The 19,101-nt window shown below is 43.3% G+C and overlaps 1 protein-coding gene across 3 annotated transcripts in view; it reads left to right on the forward strand.

Annotated features, from left to right (window-relative positions):
• The window catches only part of NUP214 (nucleoporin 214), a 109,590-nt gene extending 90,772 nt beyond the window's left edge, over nt 1-18,818 (forward strand). For all 3 annotated transcript variants that reach the window (XM_060200395.1, XM_060200396.1, XM_016191385.2), the window contains 5 exons: nt 4,705-4,857; nt 12,186-12,357; nt 14,909-15,048; nt 16,299-16,323; nt 17,657-18,818. In XM_060200395.1, the coding sequence (XP_060056378.1) occupies nt 4,705-4,857; nt 12,186-12,357; nt 14,909-15,048; nt 16,299-16,323; nt 17,657-17,690 (524 nt within the window). In that variant the 3' untranslated portion in view covers nt 17,691-18,818. The remainder of the gene's footprint in view (nt 1-4,704; nt 4,858-12,185; nt 12,358-14,908; nt 15,049-16,298; nt 16,324-17,656) is intronic.
• The last annotated feature ends 283 nt before the right edge of the window (nt 18,819-19,101 follow it).

The following is a 19,101-nucleotide window of genomic DNA, read 5'->3' on the forward strand; positions in this document are numbered from 1 at the left end:
GGCATCTCTCCTCTTTGTGTCTCCCCCACCCCCCACCTCTTGTTTGGCAACAAAAAAAAGAAAGAAAGAAAAATGATCCAGTGGGAGAGATAGAATTGTACAGGTAAAGCCCTAGCAACCCCTTCTTGGTTTTGGGCGGGGAGGGAAGGAGGAAGGAACAATGAAGAACAAGGCACTAGAGGTCACCTAGGGAGGGCGCTTTCCTCACTGCTGAGTTCAAAGTGCTTTCTGGGACTCTCTCCTTGTGTGACTCTCCAACATTTGATACTTTTGAGCATATTTCTCTCTGAATGATTTGGATCTTGGGTCTCCTTGTACACTTTTTGACACTCAAAACAGTTTCTCCCTCTGCTTTCTTTTCTTTTAGTGACTACAGGGTGTGTCCCCATTGTCAGCTAAGCTATCACAGTTGTCTCCAAATTCCCTCCCCTACTTCCAGTGTCTTACACTGTACTCTGAAAGTCCATCCCAAATTCAGTGTTAGTGTGTGTGTGTGTGTGTGTGTGTGTGTGTGTGTGTGTGTGTGTGTGTGTGTGTGTAGAGAGAGAGAGAGAAAGACACCAGAGCTCCACGCTCTCCCCTAGTCCCCCAGATTGAGTGTCGTAAAGCTGTTTTCACTAAAGAGGTGGCATGGTGTTAGAGCTAAGTACTTGCATGCATGGGATCTCAAATTTGATTGCTAGCACCGTATATGGTAGAATGTGTTCTGGTTCTCTTTCATTAACAAGTCATTAAATCCTTTTTATTTTTATTGCTTTTTTTTTTATTTAAGAAAGGAGACATTAACAAAACCATAGAATAAGAGGGGTACAATTCCGCACAATTCCCATAACCCGATCTCCATATCCCACCCCCTACCCTGATAGCCTTCCCATTCTCTATCTCTCTGGGAGTATGGACCCAGGGTCGTTGTGGGTTTTTAATGCTTTTTATTCTGCCACTATTCCTACTCGAAACTCTGGCAGCTTCCAGTGACTATTAGATAAAAATCCAAACCAGCTCCTTAGGCTGAAATGCAAGGCTACCTGATTGAAGGTGCCCTCGTTAGCCCTTAGTTGTAGTGATGACAACTATGCAGTATCTGAGAAAAAGCAAATTAGGAACACTCTTGGCTTGGCGTGGCATGGTATGTTCTGTTTCCAGAAGCTCACACCTTGTAAATGTTTCTTCCCTCTTCTCCCCAGAGTTTATACCTGAGAAATACTCTTTAAGCCCTACTTTAAGTCATTTAGAATTTAGCATTATAAACTGTTACCACTAAGGACCTGCTGCCTCCTGGAGTCTTGTCCTAAGGACACTCACTAGAACCATTCTTAGCACATTGTTTCTGTTAAGGGACCTGAAAGGCATTTGTGTGAGAATGAAGAAAACATTTGATGATATCCTGTTGGACTCACAAGGCTCCCCTTCTAGCTATTCTTCTTTTAGCTAGAGAGACAGTTTGGAAAATTAATTCTTGCCCAGTGACATAGTTATTATGTTTTCTAAGTTGAAAAAGAATGCAAAACTTACTGTTTGGGCCCCTTATATAACTGCCCAGAATGCTGCTAAGAATCAGGTACTATATTGTGTGGGACCTAGCGAGAGTGTTGAGAAGGAATTTGTTAACCACTCACTGTCATATTTATTACCAAGCTCTCCCATTGTCGGCATCATAGCAATATAAACTGTTTCATTATAAAGTGCTAGCCTTATCTTAAAGAGTTCTTAAAAACTTAATGAAATCCCAAAACTGTTGGAATTGTTCTCCATATTACAAGGAAGAGGAGGAGGAGGGGAAGAAGGCAGGGCAGCACTCCACTGCATACAGCAGTGGAGACTGAACTCAGAACCTGAGGCATACACACCCTGCGCTCACCCAGCTGAGCTCTTTCTCTGGCCCATGACTTTTCAAGAACTTTAACCTTTCAGCATTGTTTCAGTAAAAATCACCTTACCTGTATTTTTAACTCCTCCAGAAGGAGGTAGAATCCCCTAGTCTTGCACAGGAATTTGTTTGCTGTTGGGAATCTTGCATTGTTCGCACTAGCAAACTTGACATAGCAGTCCTGTGTTCTTGAAATTGCAAGTAAGAAAAATGACTGAGAAGCCTTTTCTTCCCCTTCTCTCCATGTCAAATGTATTGACATTGCCATTGACCAGAGCAAATGGAACTTCCAGCTCGCTCATTGTGGGAAAGCCCAGAGTGCTCTCCAGGGCATTGTTGGGCTCCTGCAGGTGATGCATAGTCCTGTGGGACCTAGTGAGGTGATGAGAAGGAATTTGCTAACCACTCACTATTGTAAGGACCAAGTTTCTCATATCAGCAATTGTTTCCTAGAGCCAATGACCATACGTGGTCTGAGCCTTTGTGTGTGATACATATCTTACTGGTGCCTGGAAATTCAAAGTGACGATATCCGTAAGCATTGGGACTAGCGTTGCATCTCACACTGGACTGGGATTGATAGCAGAGTGAGTTGAGAACACTGAGAGGGACATGCTAGTGATCAATTTTTTTTCTTTAATTTGGGAGTTAATGAATTACAGCACATTTCTCTGCACATGTAAGGTTTCCCAGTTCTGCATAACAGGTGTCTGCATACATACTCTTATCTGCCCCCTATTGAGGACCCCAAACCCTCTTCCCCTGAGACCCCCAATCCATCCCTTTCCTTTCCCAATGGCCCTTGCTTTGGTGAAGTATACCACCCTCAGTACAAGTTTAATCTTTCCCTTCCTGACCTATCCCAGCCAATACTTTTCCTTCTGCTTCCAGCAAAGGTGAGGCATCTTCTAACATACCTATGAGACTTAGCGTATCCCCAATCCCCTCTCTCCTTTGTCACCTCCATTTTAAATACCTGATTGACTCAATCATGACTGACCTTGTACAGAAGTTTATACTGTTTCTTGGGGATTTAGCTCTCTCTAACCCAACCCAGAGCATCTCGTCATTCTCTTACTTATGCCTGTGTCTTTGGGCATTCCTCTCTTCTCAAGATAGCTTTTCCCTCCCTTTCCAAACATGATGATGAAATGTGAATTGTCAGTCCTACCTCCCCCTCAGAAAGGATCAAAGAAAAAATCCTTAAACATAGTATGTTGTTTGTATGATCTCAGTGACTCTGATCAGGTTTGCATTTCTTTTATTATTAATTAATTAGTAATGGAAAAGATAACCAGAACATCACTCTGGCACATTCACTGCTGGGGGTCAAACTCAGGGGCTTCATGCTTGAGAGCCAACACTTTTTTTTTTCTTTTTTTCTTTTCTTTTTTGTCTCTAGAGTTATTGCTGGAGCTTGGTGCCTGTACTACGAATCCAGTGCTCCTGGAGGCCACTTTTTTCCCCTTTTGTTGTCCTTGTTTATCTTTGTTGTTGTCATTATCATTGTTATTGCTGTCATTGTTGTTGGATAGGACAGAGAGAAATCGAGAGAGGCGGGAAGACAGGAGGAGCAATGATAGACACCTGCAGACCTGCTTCACTGCTTGTGAAGTGACCTCCTCCCCACCCCCCGCAGGTGGGGAGCTGGGAGCTGGAACTGGGATCCTTACATGTTCATTTAACCTGCTGTACTACCACTCGGCCCTAGAGAGCCAACACTTTATCCACTACAACCACCTCCCAGGCCAAAGGTTTGCATTTCTTTAAAAAAAAAAAAAAAAAGGCTTTAGTAGTTTTCTTTCTTACTTTTTCTTGGAGGGAATTGAGTGTAAACTTGAAGGGATGACCTACTAAATAAGCATCTAAGAGGTCAAGGGCTTAATTGAACCTCTTCAAAGGGGGAAGGAGACCAGACTGGAAGTCTTGCTGACCTTACATTCTTCAGAATACCCCTGGCTCCCATCAGATCAGCAGGAGGAGGTACAAAGATCTTGCTTTTTTCTTTGCCATTCTCTGAGCTAACAAGGCAAAAGGAAGCCGACAAAAGCAGAATGCATGCGGCCCTTTTGCTAGGTTTTGATTTGCTCTGCCTATTTTCTCTAATAAGACAAAATGTAAGGTTGGTCTTCATATGAGTAGATCAGCGAGTCTGCAGGCAGGTGTGGAGCTACAGCTTTTTTTAATATAAATATATATATATATATATATATATATTTCTTTTCCCTTTTGTTGCCCTTGTCGTTTTTCGTTGTTGTAGCTATTGTTGTTGTTAATTGATATCATCATTGTTAGATAGAAGAGAGAGAAATGGAGAGAGATGGGAAAGACGGGGGGGGGGGGAGATAGACACCTACAGACCTGCTTCACCGTCTGTGAAGCGACTTCCCTGCAGGAGGAGAGTCGGGGGCTCAAACTGGGATCCTTAAACCAGTCCTTGCGCTTTGTGCCACCTGCACTTAACCCGCTGTGCTACCACCCGACTCCCGGAGCTACAGCTTTGACCCTCTGTTGACGTAGAAGAGGCAGGTAGAAGAGGTTCTGCGAAAACCTTCTGAATTCATCAGGGCCTTTTGCTACCCCTTTATTTTGTGTCCATTTGCGTATTGGACCTTGGGAGATCCTGAATCTAAGTACTAAAATGACTACAGGCTTTTTCATCAAGAGGTGTGAATATTAGAGACAGTATCATTTCTCTACACATCTCCTCTCTTTGATTTTAGACTCTTGTTACTTCCTTCTCCCCCAAACACTGCACTTATTAGGGTAGATAAGGACAGTTACCATCCTCAGGTATCTGTTATATAGAGATATGTTACATATGTTCTTCTCTTCAGATACCTCTAACCTATTTGGAAACAGTGGGGCCAAGACATTTGGTGGATTTGCCACTTCATCATTTGGAGAACAGAAACCCACTGGCACTTTTAGCTCTGGAGGAGGAAGTGTGGCATCTCAAGGATTCGGTTTTTCTACACCAAACAAAACAGGTACTACTGTGCTTACTAGCTATGATTATCTTCATGTGTGTTCACATACATATTTCTACAAGAGGTTTATCTCCTTCAGGGGAAAAAATTATAATTATTTAGCAGTTGCATAATAACTAAAGTAAGAGTAGCAATAAATGTACACCAGTAAACCTCACGTGCACATCTTTGGGAGATGGAAAGAAACCAAAAATCCCCCAAGAAAGCACACCAGACTTGGGGGGGAAATGCAGACTCAATAACCCTGACTAGGAACTGGCTTTTCCTACTTAAAAAAAAAATACACACACACACACACACACACACACACACACACACACACACACACACACACACACACGTTATAATGAAAAGATGTTGAATGAGGGCCGGGTGGTGGCGCACCTGGTTGAGCGCACATTTTACAATGTGCAAGGACCCGGCTTCAAGCCCTTGGTCCCCACCTGCAGGGGGAAAGCTTTGCTAGTGGTGAAGCAGGACTGCAGGTATTTCTCTGTCTCTTTCCTTCTCTGTCTCCCCCCCCTTCTCAATTTCTGGCTGTCTCTATCCAATAAATAAAGATAATTTTTTTTAAGTTTTTAAAGGGGGGGACCAGGTGGTGGTCCCCACCAACAGTGGGGTTGCTTCACAAGCAGTGAAGCAGGTCTGCCAAAAAAAAAAAAAAAATGTTGAATGAAGTGGCTTTAGTTGAGTACCCTTAGTTAATATTTTTATGGGGGCCGGGTGGTGACACACCTGGTTGAACGCACATGTTACAGCGCTCAAGGACCCAGGTTTAAGCCCCCAGTTCCCACCTACAGGGGGAAAGCTTTGCAAGTGGTAAAGCAGGACTGCAGGTGTCTCTCTTTCTCCCTCTCTCCCCTTTCTTCTCGATTTCTGGCTGTCTCTATCTAATAAATAAATAAATATAATGCATTTAAAATATACATATATATATATTTTTTTTTTTTTTTGATGGGACCCAGTGGTGGTGCACCTGGTTAAGCGCACACATTACAGTGTGCAAGAACCTGGGTTCAAGCCTTCAGTCCCCACCTGCAAGGGGAAAGCTTCACAAGTGGTGAAGTAGGGCTGCAGGTGTCTCTCTTCCTCTCTCTCCTCCTTCCCTCTCGATTGCTGGCTGTCTCTATCCAATAAATAAAGATAATTTTTTAAAAAAAATATTTATATGCCAGAGTTACTTTTTTTTTTTTCCCCTACCATTTCTTCCCACCTGCATGATTCCACCACTGCTGTGGAGCTGTTCCCCATACCTTTTTTCCTTTCAGTATCAGAGAGAGATAGAAAAGGAGATACTTCAGCTCTGCTCCAGCACTCCTGAAGCTTTCCATGTGGTGTTGGGTGCACAAACACTGGTTCCTTATGTATGGTCAAGTGACCAGCATTACTCTGAAGCTGTCTGACTGCATGTAGTTACACACTATATTTATAATTAAAGATTTAAAAGAGCATGCATAGAAAAATATGTCATGGGAAGTCAGGTGGTAGCTCAGCAGGTTAAGCACATGTGGCGCAAAGTGCAAGGACTGGCGTAAGGATTCCCAGTTCAAGCCCCCAGCTCCTAACCTGCAAGGGAGTTGCTTCATAGGCGGTGAAGCAGGTCTGCAGGTGTCTTTCTCTTTCCCTCTCTGTCTTCCCCTCCTCTCTTAATAAGTACAACAATAAACAAGGGCAACAAAAGGGAATAAATAAATAAATATTTTTTAAAAAATTAAAACAACATTAAAAAAATAAAAAGAGGGAGTCGGGCTGTAGTACAGCGGACTAAGCGCAGGTAGAGCAAAGCACAAAGACTGGCATAAGGATACTGGTTCGAACCCCAGCTCCCCACCTGCAGGGGAGTCGCTTTACAGGCGGTAAAGCAGGTCTGCAGGTGTCTGTCTTTCTCTCCTCCTCTCTGTCTTCCCCTCCCTCTCTCCATTTCTCTCTGTCCTATCCAACAACAACAACAACAATAAAACAACAAGGGCAACAAAAGGGAAAAAATAAATAAAAAGAAAAGATAGATATGTCATGACTTTTCTGACAACTCAAAAGATACAAAAACATAATCCATGTGAACTGCCTCTCTGTTCTGTTTCTATCTCTGGGATCTACAGAGGGTCTGCATTTCTGCCCTTCTGCAGAAAGTTGTGTGAAATGATTTTTTTTTTTTTTAAATCAGGCAAGAGAGTCTGGATTATAAGAAAAATGAAAACAGTTTTTAAGGTAGGGTCAGAGAGAGAGGATGTTTACTGAAAAAGCAGTTCTTTAAACTCCCATTGAGTGTGCAGGCAGAATACTTCTAATGTGTGTGAATTCTAGAAGACCTGACGTAGCTGAGGGCCAGGTCCCTGAGTGGTTCTGACTGGGGACCACCCCAGTTTAGTATTTGGAACCCTAACTTTTGCACCTGAATTACTATGGTTTTAAATGTACTGTGCATCCTCACTGAGACTTGGTGGCTGGGTGGGTAGGTTAGTCTTGCTTGCTTATTTTTTCTCTTCTTTTCATAGAATTCCAAGTAGACTAGAAATAGACATTCGAGCTTTGTTTTGCCTTCCTTAAAGTGCATGATTCAAAAATGAAAGGACTACAAAGCTCTTGGACCTAGTTAACATTAGGAAAATAGTCTTTGTGGCACAGTGGCTAAGGAACTAGACTCTCAAGCATGAGGTCCTGAGTTCAATCCCCAGCAGCACATGTACCAGAGTGATGTCTGGCTCTTTCTCTCTCTCCTCCTATCTTTCTCATTAATAAAATAAATAAAGTCTTTTTAAAAAAGAAAAGAAAATCGTCTTTGACTAAAATTTTAGTCTAGGCTTTTTAACTGGTTTTTTTGTTGTTGTTTGGATTTTTTTGTTTGTTTGTTTTTGTTCGTTTTTTGGGGGGAGGGGAAGGCTTGGGTAAGGGTTACGATAATATTTTACTTGAGTCTCTTGTTTTTCTTATATATTGTTCCATATCCTGGGATCATGTCCCAATTGACTTGAGTATTGGCTCTAATTTTTTGTTCTAGAGAAAATATACCTGCCACATTCAGAATGTTTTCTATTTTTGCCAGTACACTGCTCAATTCTGGCTTATGGTGTTGCTAGGGATTGAACCTGGGGCTTCAGAGCCTCAGGCATGAAAGTTATTTGCATAACTATTATGCTGTCTTCCTGGCCAAAAATTTTCTTTTTGTAACTTAATTTATTTCATGAGCTACAAAGAAAGAGGCTAGGGCAACACTCTAGCTAGCATATATAGTACCAGGAATCTAACTTAGAACTTCATGCTGCCAAACCCAAAACTCTACCACTGTGCTTCCTCCTGGACCACCAGAATATATATATTTTTTAAAATACTTATTTATTTTCCCTTTTTGTTTCCCTTTTTTTTTAATTGTAGTTGTTGTTATTGATGTTGTTAGATAGGACGGAGAGAAATGGAGAGAGGAGGGGAAGACAGAGAGGGGGAGAGAAAGATAGACACACCTTGCAGACCTGCATCACCGCCTGTGAAGCAACTCCTCTGCAGATGGGGAGCTGGGGGCTCGAACTGGTATCCTTAGGTTGGTCCTTGCACTTTGCGCCACCTGTGCTTAACCCGTTGCACTTCCTCCCAACTCCCAGAATATTTCTTTTCCTATGTGGCTGCCCTGTGAAAGTATCTAGGTTGAGGACTCTCTAGAGAAAACTACCTTTCAAGTTCAGGAGATAAATGAACTTGTCTAATAACCAAAACAGACAAAGTGAGGATAGAGGAAAGACTGTTGTCCCTAGTGCTTCTAGAACTTTGTCCCTCTGCTGCAGACTTGTATCAGTTCCCAAAGAGCTCCTTCTATAGAAGGAGACACCTTAAAGTACTGGGCACAAAAAAAAAAGGCTGCTTTAAGTAAAGAGTTGACCTTTAAGAGAGATTTTTTTATCGATAGTTTGGATGAGTCTTGTAAAGTCCCAGAAGTTCCCGTCTTCCCTTCAGTGCATTAGAAATCAATGCTGCTTGAGATAAGAAGGCAACTAGAGGGAGTCGGGCTGTAGCGCAGCGGGTTAAGTGCAGGTGGCACAAAGCACAAGGACCGGCATAAGCATCCCGGTTCGAACCCCGGCTCCCCACCTGCAGGGGAGTCGCTTCACAGGCAGTGAAGCAGGTCTGCAGGTGTCTATCTTTCTCTCCTCCTCTCTGTCTTCCCCTCCTCTCTCCATTTCTCTCTGTCTTATCCAACAACGACAACAACAATAATAACTACAACAATAAAACAACAAGGGCAGCAAAAGGGAATAAATAAATAAATATTTTTTAAAAAATTAAAAAAAAAAGAAGGCAACTAGAAATGGCCTTACTGTCATTCCCAGTCAGTCGTATTCATCCCACTGCTCTGTCACTTGAGTTGCAGGATTTTATGGCAGTGAAGGGAGGCAGTGTGATAGATTTGATTAAATGAGAGGTATCCTTCTGAACCTCTCAGACCATGTCCACTTCCAGTTACAACTAACACTGAACCAACTTGCTTAACATAGATCAGTGACATGTTCTCCAAGCTTCAATTTCCTCACCCTCTTAAGTAGGAATCTCAAGATTATTTTAAAAAGTTAAAGTGAATTTTTAATCAGCACTAACTAGCACCATAGTTGGCACATGGAGGCCAGCAATAATTCAAATATTTTACTTTCCTTGTTGATTACTAAGTTTCTGTTTTCTTCTGGGAAAGAAAATCATGAAAATATAACATCTAATGAAATTGAACCCCTGCTGGCATCAAGAGTTACCTTTCTCTAGATACATGACCAGAGCAGGGCAGGGGTAGATACCAAAGAGACTCTCATGTCTGAGGCTCCAAAAGTCCCAGGTTCAGTCCCCCACACCACCATCAACCAAAGCTGAGCAGTGGTCTGGAGGAAAACAAAATTGTATGACCAGAGTGACCACTAACCATTCTCATCCTATTTCACTTAACTATGATCCAGTCTTGTTTGGGGAGGAAAAAAGAGCGTATGTGTTTAATCTCCTTCCCTCCTCTGTTTTACTTTCTGTATCATTGTGAGTTCTCATTTTTCACTTACCTTTCACCAAGAAGTCTGAATAATATTGAGTGCAAGGCACTAGATAAAGCCCTATGTGTCTAGGAAGAAAGTGTAACTAGACCCATGGTCAGTCTTAAATAATTCAGCTGTGAGGGTTTTTAGCACTTTTTTTTTTTTCTCAGTCTGTTATGTTTGTAACCCAACAGTCTCCATTATCATGGCTTGGAATTTCACTCAGGGTTTTAAAATACAGAATGTTAACCCAAACGTGAGCCCTAGCAAAGAAGTATCAGTTATGCCACCACTATTAATGATAAATAAGCAAGTGATTGAATCACAGAACAACAGTTAGTTGGAGACTTCAGCTGACAGCTTTTTCATACCCAGTATCTGATCTTTCTTGATCTGAATCAGGTAGCAGAAGCTTTTGGGGTGATTGTGCTTATAATAAGATTCTGACTCATCCCTCTAACAACAGGAGTCCCTTTCTGAAAGGGGAAGAATAACGTCTCTGTCTCCTTAGGCTAATCAAATAACTGCTTGCTTGTGCCCAGGCCACCAATTTTCTCTTTAGTGCTACTAAACCAATATTTATTTTTAAGAATGAGCATATGTATTGTTTTGAGATTTATTTACGAGAGAGAGAGAAATAAAGCAGACCACTATTCAGCTCTGGCGTAAAGTAGTACAGGGGGTTGAACCTGTGGCTTCTAGGACCTCAGACTTGCAAGTTGATACTCTTAACAGAGGGATTAATCCCCCACCCTCCCACCCCCACCCCACCCAAGAATAGCACATTTCTGGCACCATTTCATTCAAATCAGCACACACTCTTGAATGTCTCTGATGAGATCCTGGAATGATTAAAGCAGTACCTGGGGTTTGAGCAGAAGGCATGGTCAGGGAAGACTGGTCATCTTCCCAACTGCTGGGGGTCTCCACCAGTCAAGGCAGCTGCAGAGGCGTGCCTGACCCTTTTCTGGACCACAGCCTCACACAAGCTGCCCCCCACCATCATGGGCTTATACAAGCAGCCTTGTAGCCTGCTGGGGCTCTTAAACTCTGACTCTCCTCACAGATAATCAATTAATTTATCACATTTCTACTGCTGCCAAAAATTCCATGTGCTCTCCTGTTGAGGAGTGTTCCTGACTGCAAAGAAGAGGCATTTTATAAAACATTCTTCTGTGCAAAGCCAGAGGGAAAAAGACTGGTGAGAGATGTGAGAGCCATTAGGCTTTAAATAAATAAAGAGCACCTGGCTGCGTGCCAGCACCTAGCATCTCCCCATCTCCACTGTAATCCAATTCACAGATTCCCCCCAAAGAGAGGATGTCAAGCCTATGATTTTGTAATTTGTGTCTCCATGAAGCTAGATGCCTTTTCTCTGTGATAAATAATAAAATCTGTCCTCTTTGATGGCTAGGTGGAAACTGGAAGTTTTGAGAGTGCTTTTTTTATTATTATTCTTTTTTTTTAATATTCCCTTTTGTTGTCCTTGTTGTTTTATTGTTGTAGCTATTATTCTTGTTATTGATGTCATCGTTGTTGTATAGAACAGAGAGAAACGGAGAGAGGAGGGGAAGACAGAGAGGGAGAGAAAGATAGACACCTGCAGACCTGCTTCACTGCCTGTGAAGCGACTCCCCTGCAGGTGGGGAGCCGGGGGCTCGAACTGGGATTCCTATGCAGTCCTTGCGCCTTGCGCCACGTGCGCTTAATCTGCTGCACTACCGCCCAACTCCCTTATGAGTGCTTTTTAAGTGAGGACCCTCAAAACAAATCTGAGAAGGGACTCGAAATACGCAAGTTGGTTTGGTGGGTGTTTGTGTGTTTGTTTAGAGAGAGAGTGAAAGACCACAGCATTGAGGCTTTCTTCAGTAGGTTGGGGGCTAGGCTCAAACCTGGGTCATACTTATAGTACAGCAGAGCACTATCCAGGTGAGCTATTTTGCCAGCCCTCCAGTTGGATCTTAGAACATTCTGGCATTGCCAGACATGGAGCCAAAGAGTCCAGCTTGCTCCTGGGAAGGATTGAGGATTTCCCAAATAAATGTAGGGTCACTGCTGAATTCTTGAATGCCAAGGAACTCTCCTGAGTGAGCCCCAGGCCCTTCTGCTTAGAAACTGAGGAGGGTAGTTCAGTGTTCCTGTTGTTTTTGTTTCTGTTGTTATTTTGTTTATAGGAAACTGTTGCCCTTCATTGAACTGCTTTATATTTGAATTGCTAACATGTTTTTCCTCTTTTCTTTCCTCTTTTGATTGGATTACCCATCGCTCATTGTCTTCTCTCTCTGTCTCATTTCTTTCTCCCTGTTTGTTTGCCTCTGTTTTGCTCAGGTGGCTTTGGTGCTGCTCCAGTGTTTGGCAGCCCTCCTACTTTTGGGGGATCCCCTGGGTTTGGAGGGGTGCCAGCATTCGGTTCAGCCCCAGCCTTTACAAGCCCTCTGGGCTCGACGGGAGGCAAAGTGTTCGGAGAGGGTACTGCAGCTGCCAGCGCAGGAGGATTCGGGTAAGCCCCCAGAAGGGAACCTCGGGAAACCTACAGCTCTTGCCAGACAAAGTCACTAGAGCCCTGGTTTTGAAAAGAAAGTTCTGATTTCCCTGCTCTTGACTGTACTGATGGCCCCTCCCTTGAAATCAGGAAACTGTTCACTCATGTATTCCTGGTCCTCTCTAGGGAAGGTTCATTTCTCCATGCCAGAGTGCATGGAGCACTTGGATGGACATCAGCTGTATGGCTGCCCCTAGTATGTAGAGTACTAGTTGGTAGACCAGGTCTGCCACCTGTTCTCATGAAGCTAAAGGACTGCTAAAGAAAGAGTTAAAAAAAAAATTGCCTCTCATGTGGGAACTAAGGACATTCTGAATAAAAAGCTTTCACTAGATTCTTCCCCTTGAGATCATCCATCATGTTGTAGGCCCATTGTCCTTGAACATAGAATTCTACTCCAGACCAAAGTGAGTTTCAGACTGCAGTCTCCTGGGCCAGCATCCCTATGAGGCCCTAACTGGACTCCCATCTGTGTTAGGGAGTCTTGCTGACAGCTCAGCTTTCAGAGCTCCTCTCTGTCCTGTGTACATCCTCGCTTTAAAACACCATATTAGGGATTTGCTTTTATGAGCCCCAGCAACTCAGTCTGGTTGCCAAAACCCCAAGGCGAAAATAGCTTTCACCACACCACAAAGTCCCCAATAAAATATATGTGGTGGTGATGACTTCAGAGTGTCTCATTCAAAAGGACCTATTGGTCTCTGACACCAGTGTCTGATAGGTCTCTTAACCTCAGCACTGAACTCAGTACATAAACTAGAGAATTGGAGGGTACTGGAGAGGGGCTTTGTTTTAGAGAATTGTCACTGTACTTAGATGACTCTTGACAATGTGATAGCAACTTTATCATGAAAGTCCCTAAAGTATATCTTATTTATGTCCTTTCACTCCCTTGAAAGATGCTGGTGCAGAAATGCTAGTGAGTTGGTATATTACTTCTTGAGTTTCATGGAGAGACTGATGAGTCTTCTAAGTCTTCCCCAGGAAACCCAAAGAATTCAAGTTAAGGGAAACTTTTAATGAGAGTTGGAACCAACCTAAAGCAGCATTCCTGGAAGATTTTGGTGGCTCCTGGTCTCCCTGGTGACCACCTCATAGTACTGCAGAGCTGCTAGGAGGGATTTGGTTGACTCCGAATATTGAGGCTTGCTTTCTTTACTGGGAACCAGCTAGTTTCTTTTTTTTTTTTCTTTTAAATTTCTTTATTGGGGAATTAATGTTTTACATTCCACTGTAAATACAATAGTTTGTACATGCATAACATTTCCCAGTTTTCCATATAACAATACAACCCCCACTAGTCCTTGGTAAAATTTTTTTTTAAATATACTTTAATTTTTTTTTTATTTTTTAAAAAAATATTTTATTTGATTTTAATGAGAGATACAGAGAAAGATTCAGAGACGAGAGCACTGCTCAGCTCTGGTTTCTAGTGGTGCTGGGACTTGAACCTGGGAACTCAGAAGCTCAGACATGAGTCCTTTGCAGAACCACTATCTACCCAACCTGCCTAGCTGATTTTTTTTTTTAAAACAATTTATTTCTTTATTGGGGAATTAATGCTTTACATTCAGCAGTAAATACAATAGTTTGTACATGCATCACATTCCCCAGATTCCCATTTAACAGTACAACCCCCACTATGTCCTTCATCATCTTTCATGGACCTGTATTCTCCCCACCCACCCACCCAGCCACCCCAGAGTCTTTTACTTTGGTGCAATACTCCAATTCCAGTTCAGGTTCGACTTGTGTTTTCTTTACTGGGAACCAGCTAGTTTCATTACCTAGGAGGAAAGCAGCACGTCCTGCCTCTCAGCGGCTCCCCCATATGCACCTTAGCTGGCTGGCTGCTTCCATTTTGTACAACACGGCTAACAAGTACTGGGTCTTACAGGAAGCCTCCCAGAGCTCCAGACCTCTCTTCAGGTCCTTGACCATAAGGCTGTCTGATGTTGGCAGCTGCCCTTGGTGCAAGCCTGAGGCAGGAGTTAAAACAGAGCAGGACCCCCACTGGCAGACACTCGTCCAGAGCAGTCCCTTGGGGCCTCATGGCTTGAGAGTCACCTGACTTTGTCATTCGGTAAATGGAGCAAGGTCTTGGGATCTAATCAAATAAATGGTGGAGGGCTGGCTGTCTTTAAGTGAGAAATGCTGAAATGAAGGCCTGAAATTGAAGAATATGTTAAAGCGAGAACAGAAACTGAAGGGCTGTTTAATTTCCGGAGGGTGAGTGAAAACTAAAGACCTAGATTTCCAGATGGTGGGTGAAAACTAAGGCTCTGGACAAACTGGGTCTTGTAGTGTATTCTTATTTCCCTAACCCAAAATGAGGTAAAGGTTTGCTCAAGGCTCTGATCTGTTCTTCCCTCAAGGCCACTGGTTCAGACCTAGTATGTCACCTCGAATCATGCACCCCAGAAATTGTGGCTATGAACTGTGGCTTTGGGGCAACAGAATGACAGAGTGGCCACACTAACCAGTGTGATTTTTTTTTTACTGAAACCAGGTTTGGAAGCAGCAACAACACCACATCTTTTGGTACCCTGGCGAATCAAAATGCCCCAACTTTTGGATCACTATCCCAACAGACTTCCGGCTTTGGCACCCAGAGTGGAGGATTCTCTGGCTTTGGATCTGGAGGAGGAGGTAGGCAACCAGTCTCTCTTCCCTCACAGTAGTCCTTCCTGCCTTTTCCTCAGTAAATGCCTCCACAAAGAAGCCAGTGGATTTTTAAAAATTTATTTATATTACTAGAGAGATGAAAAATAGTAGACCAGGGGCCAGGTGGTGGCACACCTGGTTGAGCACACATGTTCCAACGTGCAAGGATCCAGGTTCAAGTCCCCAGTCCCCACCTTCAGGGGGAAAAGCTTCACGAGTGGTGAAGCAGAGCTGCAGGTGTCTCTGTCTCTCTTCCTTTCTATCTAATTTCTATCTCTATCTCTTGATTTCTGGCTATCTCTATCCAATAAATAAATAAAGATAATAAAAGGAAGAAAGGAAGGAAGAAAAGAAAGAAAGAAAGAAAGAAAGAAAGAAAGAAAGAAAGAAAGAAAGAAAGAAAGAAGACCACTCTGTCATACTCGGAGCCTAGCGGTATATAGAGCCCAGGGCCTCACATAGAAAGAATATGCTCTACCTGCTGAACTTTCTCTTTGGCTGTGAAACATGTGGTTTTTACCTGGCCGTCCAGCTTAGTATTTTAAAAGCTGAAAGTGGCTGAAAAACAGAATGTTCCTTTGAGGTTTTAATTAGACGTGTAACATTGTGCCATTTCTTACCAAATAAAGAAATGACTAGTTTGATTTTCTTTTAAAGATTGGAGAAACCAGGGGCCAGGCAGTGGCACACCCAGTTAAGCATACAGTACGAGCCCCAAGGACCTGTTCAAGCCCCACTCCTGAACCTGAGGGAAGCTTTAGGAGCACAAACCGGCCCCTTGGAGTTTTAGCTTCTTCACTTGTGAAATATAATTTGTCCTGTACTTTTCATGGCAACCAACTAATGAGGTACAGAAGTTAGACATCATTATTATTTCAGAAATGAAGAAGCTAAAACTCCAAGGGGCCGGTTTGCTTAAGGAGCCAGACATTGAGTAGTGGAGCAGGACCTAGGACCCAAGTGCCTTGCTTCGCTGGCCCTCAAGAAGAGGAGGAAGCAAGAGGAAATGTACCTGTGTGGTACCGTGCTACTCAGTGAGAGTGGCTGTACCAAATACCCTCTGCCTATAGTGAGGACAGGGGAGTTGTCACCTTCTAAAGCAGGGTGACAGCTCAGCATACCCTGCTGCAGATGTGGGGGCATGAGCACAGCACCCTCAGGAGGAAAAGAACCTGACCTGAGTGACCTTGATTCCAGCATGCATGTGTTTAACTTCCTTCTTTGCATCCTTTCAGGATTCAGCTTTGGATCATCTAACTCGTAAGTATCTGTCTCCGGTGTCGAATCATTCAGTGTGTGAGGGAAAGGATGTGAAAATAGTGGGCTGTTGATTTTTTTTCTGTTCACATATATTGTATCCGTTTTTCCTCTTTTAATATTTAGACATTCTTTAATTTAATGAGAAAGAGAGACTGGAGCAACGCTGGCATGCGCAATACTAAAGTAAACCTGAGGCCCTAGGTTTACAAAGCATGTACTGTACTCAAGAAACAGCCTCCCCAGCTACCATGATTCCTGTCTTAAAAGCTAGTCCTAAGCCGTGGAGCTTCAGTAGCAGGTCTCATTTTTGGAGTTGTGCTGGTACCTGGAGGAATATGGCAGCATGTGCCAGCCTCCCCTTCTCAATGGCCATGCACAACAGAGACGAATGTGCATTCAAGGAATGGCAGGCTGGGAGGCAGAACTTAAGAGAGAGGTACTTCTTAGCTCCCTGTTGGTTCTCAGCAGCTGTGTGCCCACCACTGGACTCCAGGCCTATTGGCCATATCTTGATTTTTGACCTTCATTGTTTTTCTGTGCAGAATCGCACAGTGTTAAGTTCTGGGTTGTTTGTTTGTTTGTTTGTTTGTTTTATTTAATCTGTGGCACTTGGAAGCAAATCAGGGACCTCCCACAGAGCAGCACAATCGCGTGGCCTACCCAGGCCAATTTATTTATTTATTTACTTATTTATTTATTTATTTTGGATAAAAACAAATTGAGAAAGAAGTAGAGAGAGAGAGACTGACTTCACCACTTGTGAAGCCATCTCCCTGCAGGTGGAGACCATAGGCTTGAACCTGGGTCCCTGTATATGGACCATATATACCGTATACGGTAACATGTACTCAGACCCACAACCCAGTTTTTCTTTTTCATAAGGAGAGAGATAATTTTTTGGTTTTGTTTACCAGAGCACTGCCCAGGTCTTTCTTATGGAGATACTGGGAATTGAAAGTGGGAGCTCTAAGCCTCCGGCATGAAAGTCATTTGCATAACCATTATACTGTACTATCTCCCCAGCCCACCCCCATGCCAAATTCTTTATTTTCCTTAGAGAGGAAATAAACCTGAAAGGAAAGAGAAAAGAAAGAGAGACACTAAAACACTGCTTCACCATCCATAGAACTTTCCCAGATGCTGTGCCATGGTGCTCCAGTGTGGTACCAGGAACGTAAACCCAGTTCCTTGTGCATAATAAGGTCTTAGCTTTACCCACTGAGCTATTTCTCAACCCAAAGTCTTAAACTTTGAATAGAGGCAGTTGTATGAACCTGAATCTCTAAAGTAAAAATGGGATCTGACCCGCCTGTTTCCCGGCACTTCCTTGCAGGTCTGTCCAGGGCTTTGGTGGCTGGAGAAGCTGAGTGGATGTCAGTGTTCCTTTCAGTTCCTGTGATCACTGCTTTCTCAGCCCCTCTTCACTGAGAAACACTGCACCAGGCTTTCTACATGGACATTGTCACTCAAACACCAGAAGGAAACAGCAGAAACCAAAACTCTTAGGATGCTCCATTGCTTGTTTTCTACGACTTTATGTTCTGTGTTGGTGTCATCTCCCCTCACACTGCTATTAAACTTTTCAGTCTGTTTCTATACATAATGTATGTGGGCTTTTTCAGGTCACCGTAAAGAAGAAGAGTGGCCTCGTTTTCTATAGTCCTGAGCAATCTGCACAGCATTCATTGACCAGCAGTGTTTTTTCAGGGTTGCATCAGCAGCCCCCAACATAGGGTGTTTAATAAATAAAGGAAACAGGCAGGTGGTTCTCCCAGACAGTCCCCAGGTTTTGTCTCCTTGAGTCTAGGGCTGCCCACTAGTGAAGAGGTTGAGTACTGGCCAGCCATCTTTTCAAGGCCATTACTGTCTCCTTGTGTCCTTTTTGCTGTTGAGTATCATGACCATCCGACTGCCAAGTTTATGATCAGCTGGAGGTAGAGATGCATGCAAGCATGAGCTAAGTTTCAGTATAGTTAGCATGAGGCAAGCATGGAAAACAGACCCCAGAGTGCTAATGGTGGGCAGGCTACCCTTGGGATACCGTGTAGTGCCACAGTAATTTCTTCTATTCCAGAGAGGAGGTGGTTGGCTGGTTGATTGAGGAGACAGCCTTTATCTCCAGTAGGCGACAGTGATGTTGATAATTAAGCAGGGCCACTATCTCTTAACCTCAGTGGAGATAACCTTTGGGTCAGCTCTGGAGTTGAGAAGACATTGCCACCACGCAAAACCTCAATAGTGTTTGCTTAGAAAGCATAACTTCAATCTTTTTAAGTGCTTAAGGACCTGGGCATATGGCATTTCCTGGACTTAGAATGTTCTAGACCATGTCTGACAATAAAGACTACCTCCTATAAGCAATTATGTTTTGAACCGAGAATATGGCAGGGCTTTGGCTTGGGTCAGTAGCAGGGGAGGACTGAAAAGGGACAGTTGTAGTTTTCACATATTGGAAAAGTTGTATTTTACAATGTTCAATAAAAGTTTTCCATGTGGTTTAATGTCTTCCATTCAGCCAGTATGATTTTGCTGGTTCTGTTGACATGTTGGGGGATTTGCCCTAGGCCTTGGTGGGGACCCCTCTGCCCCAGCCTGCTCTCAGTGGGGAAATCTAATAATAGGCCTAGATGCACTAAGGGCATGAACTTTAATTGTCTTACATGTATCAGCACCAGTCTAATAGGGCCGCATTGTTGGATACAGGATTCTCTCACTGGACTTATAAATAGATCTACAGGATCTCTGGTGGCCTGTGAGGGTGTGCCAGTACTTCCCATC

This window comes from Erinaceus europaeus, chromosome 10 (genome assembly GCF_950295315.1).
Source record: "Erinaceus europaeus chromosome 10, mEriEur2.1, whole genome shotgun sequence".
NCBI classification, from domain to species: Eukaryota; Metazoa; Chordata; class Mammalia; order Eulipotyphla; family Erinaceidae; genus Erinaceus; species Erinaceus europaeus.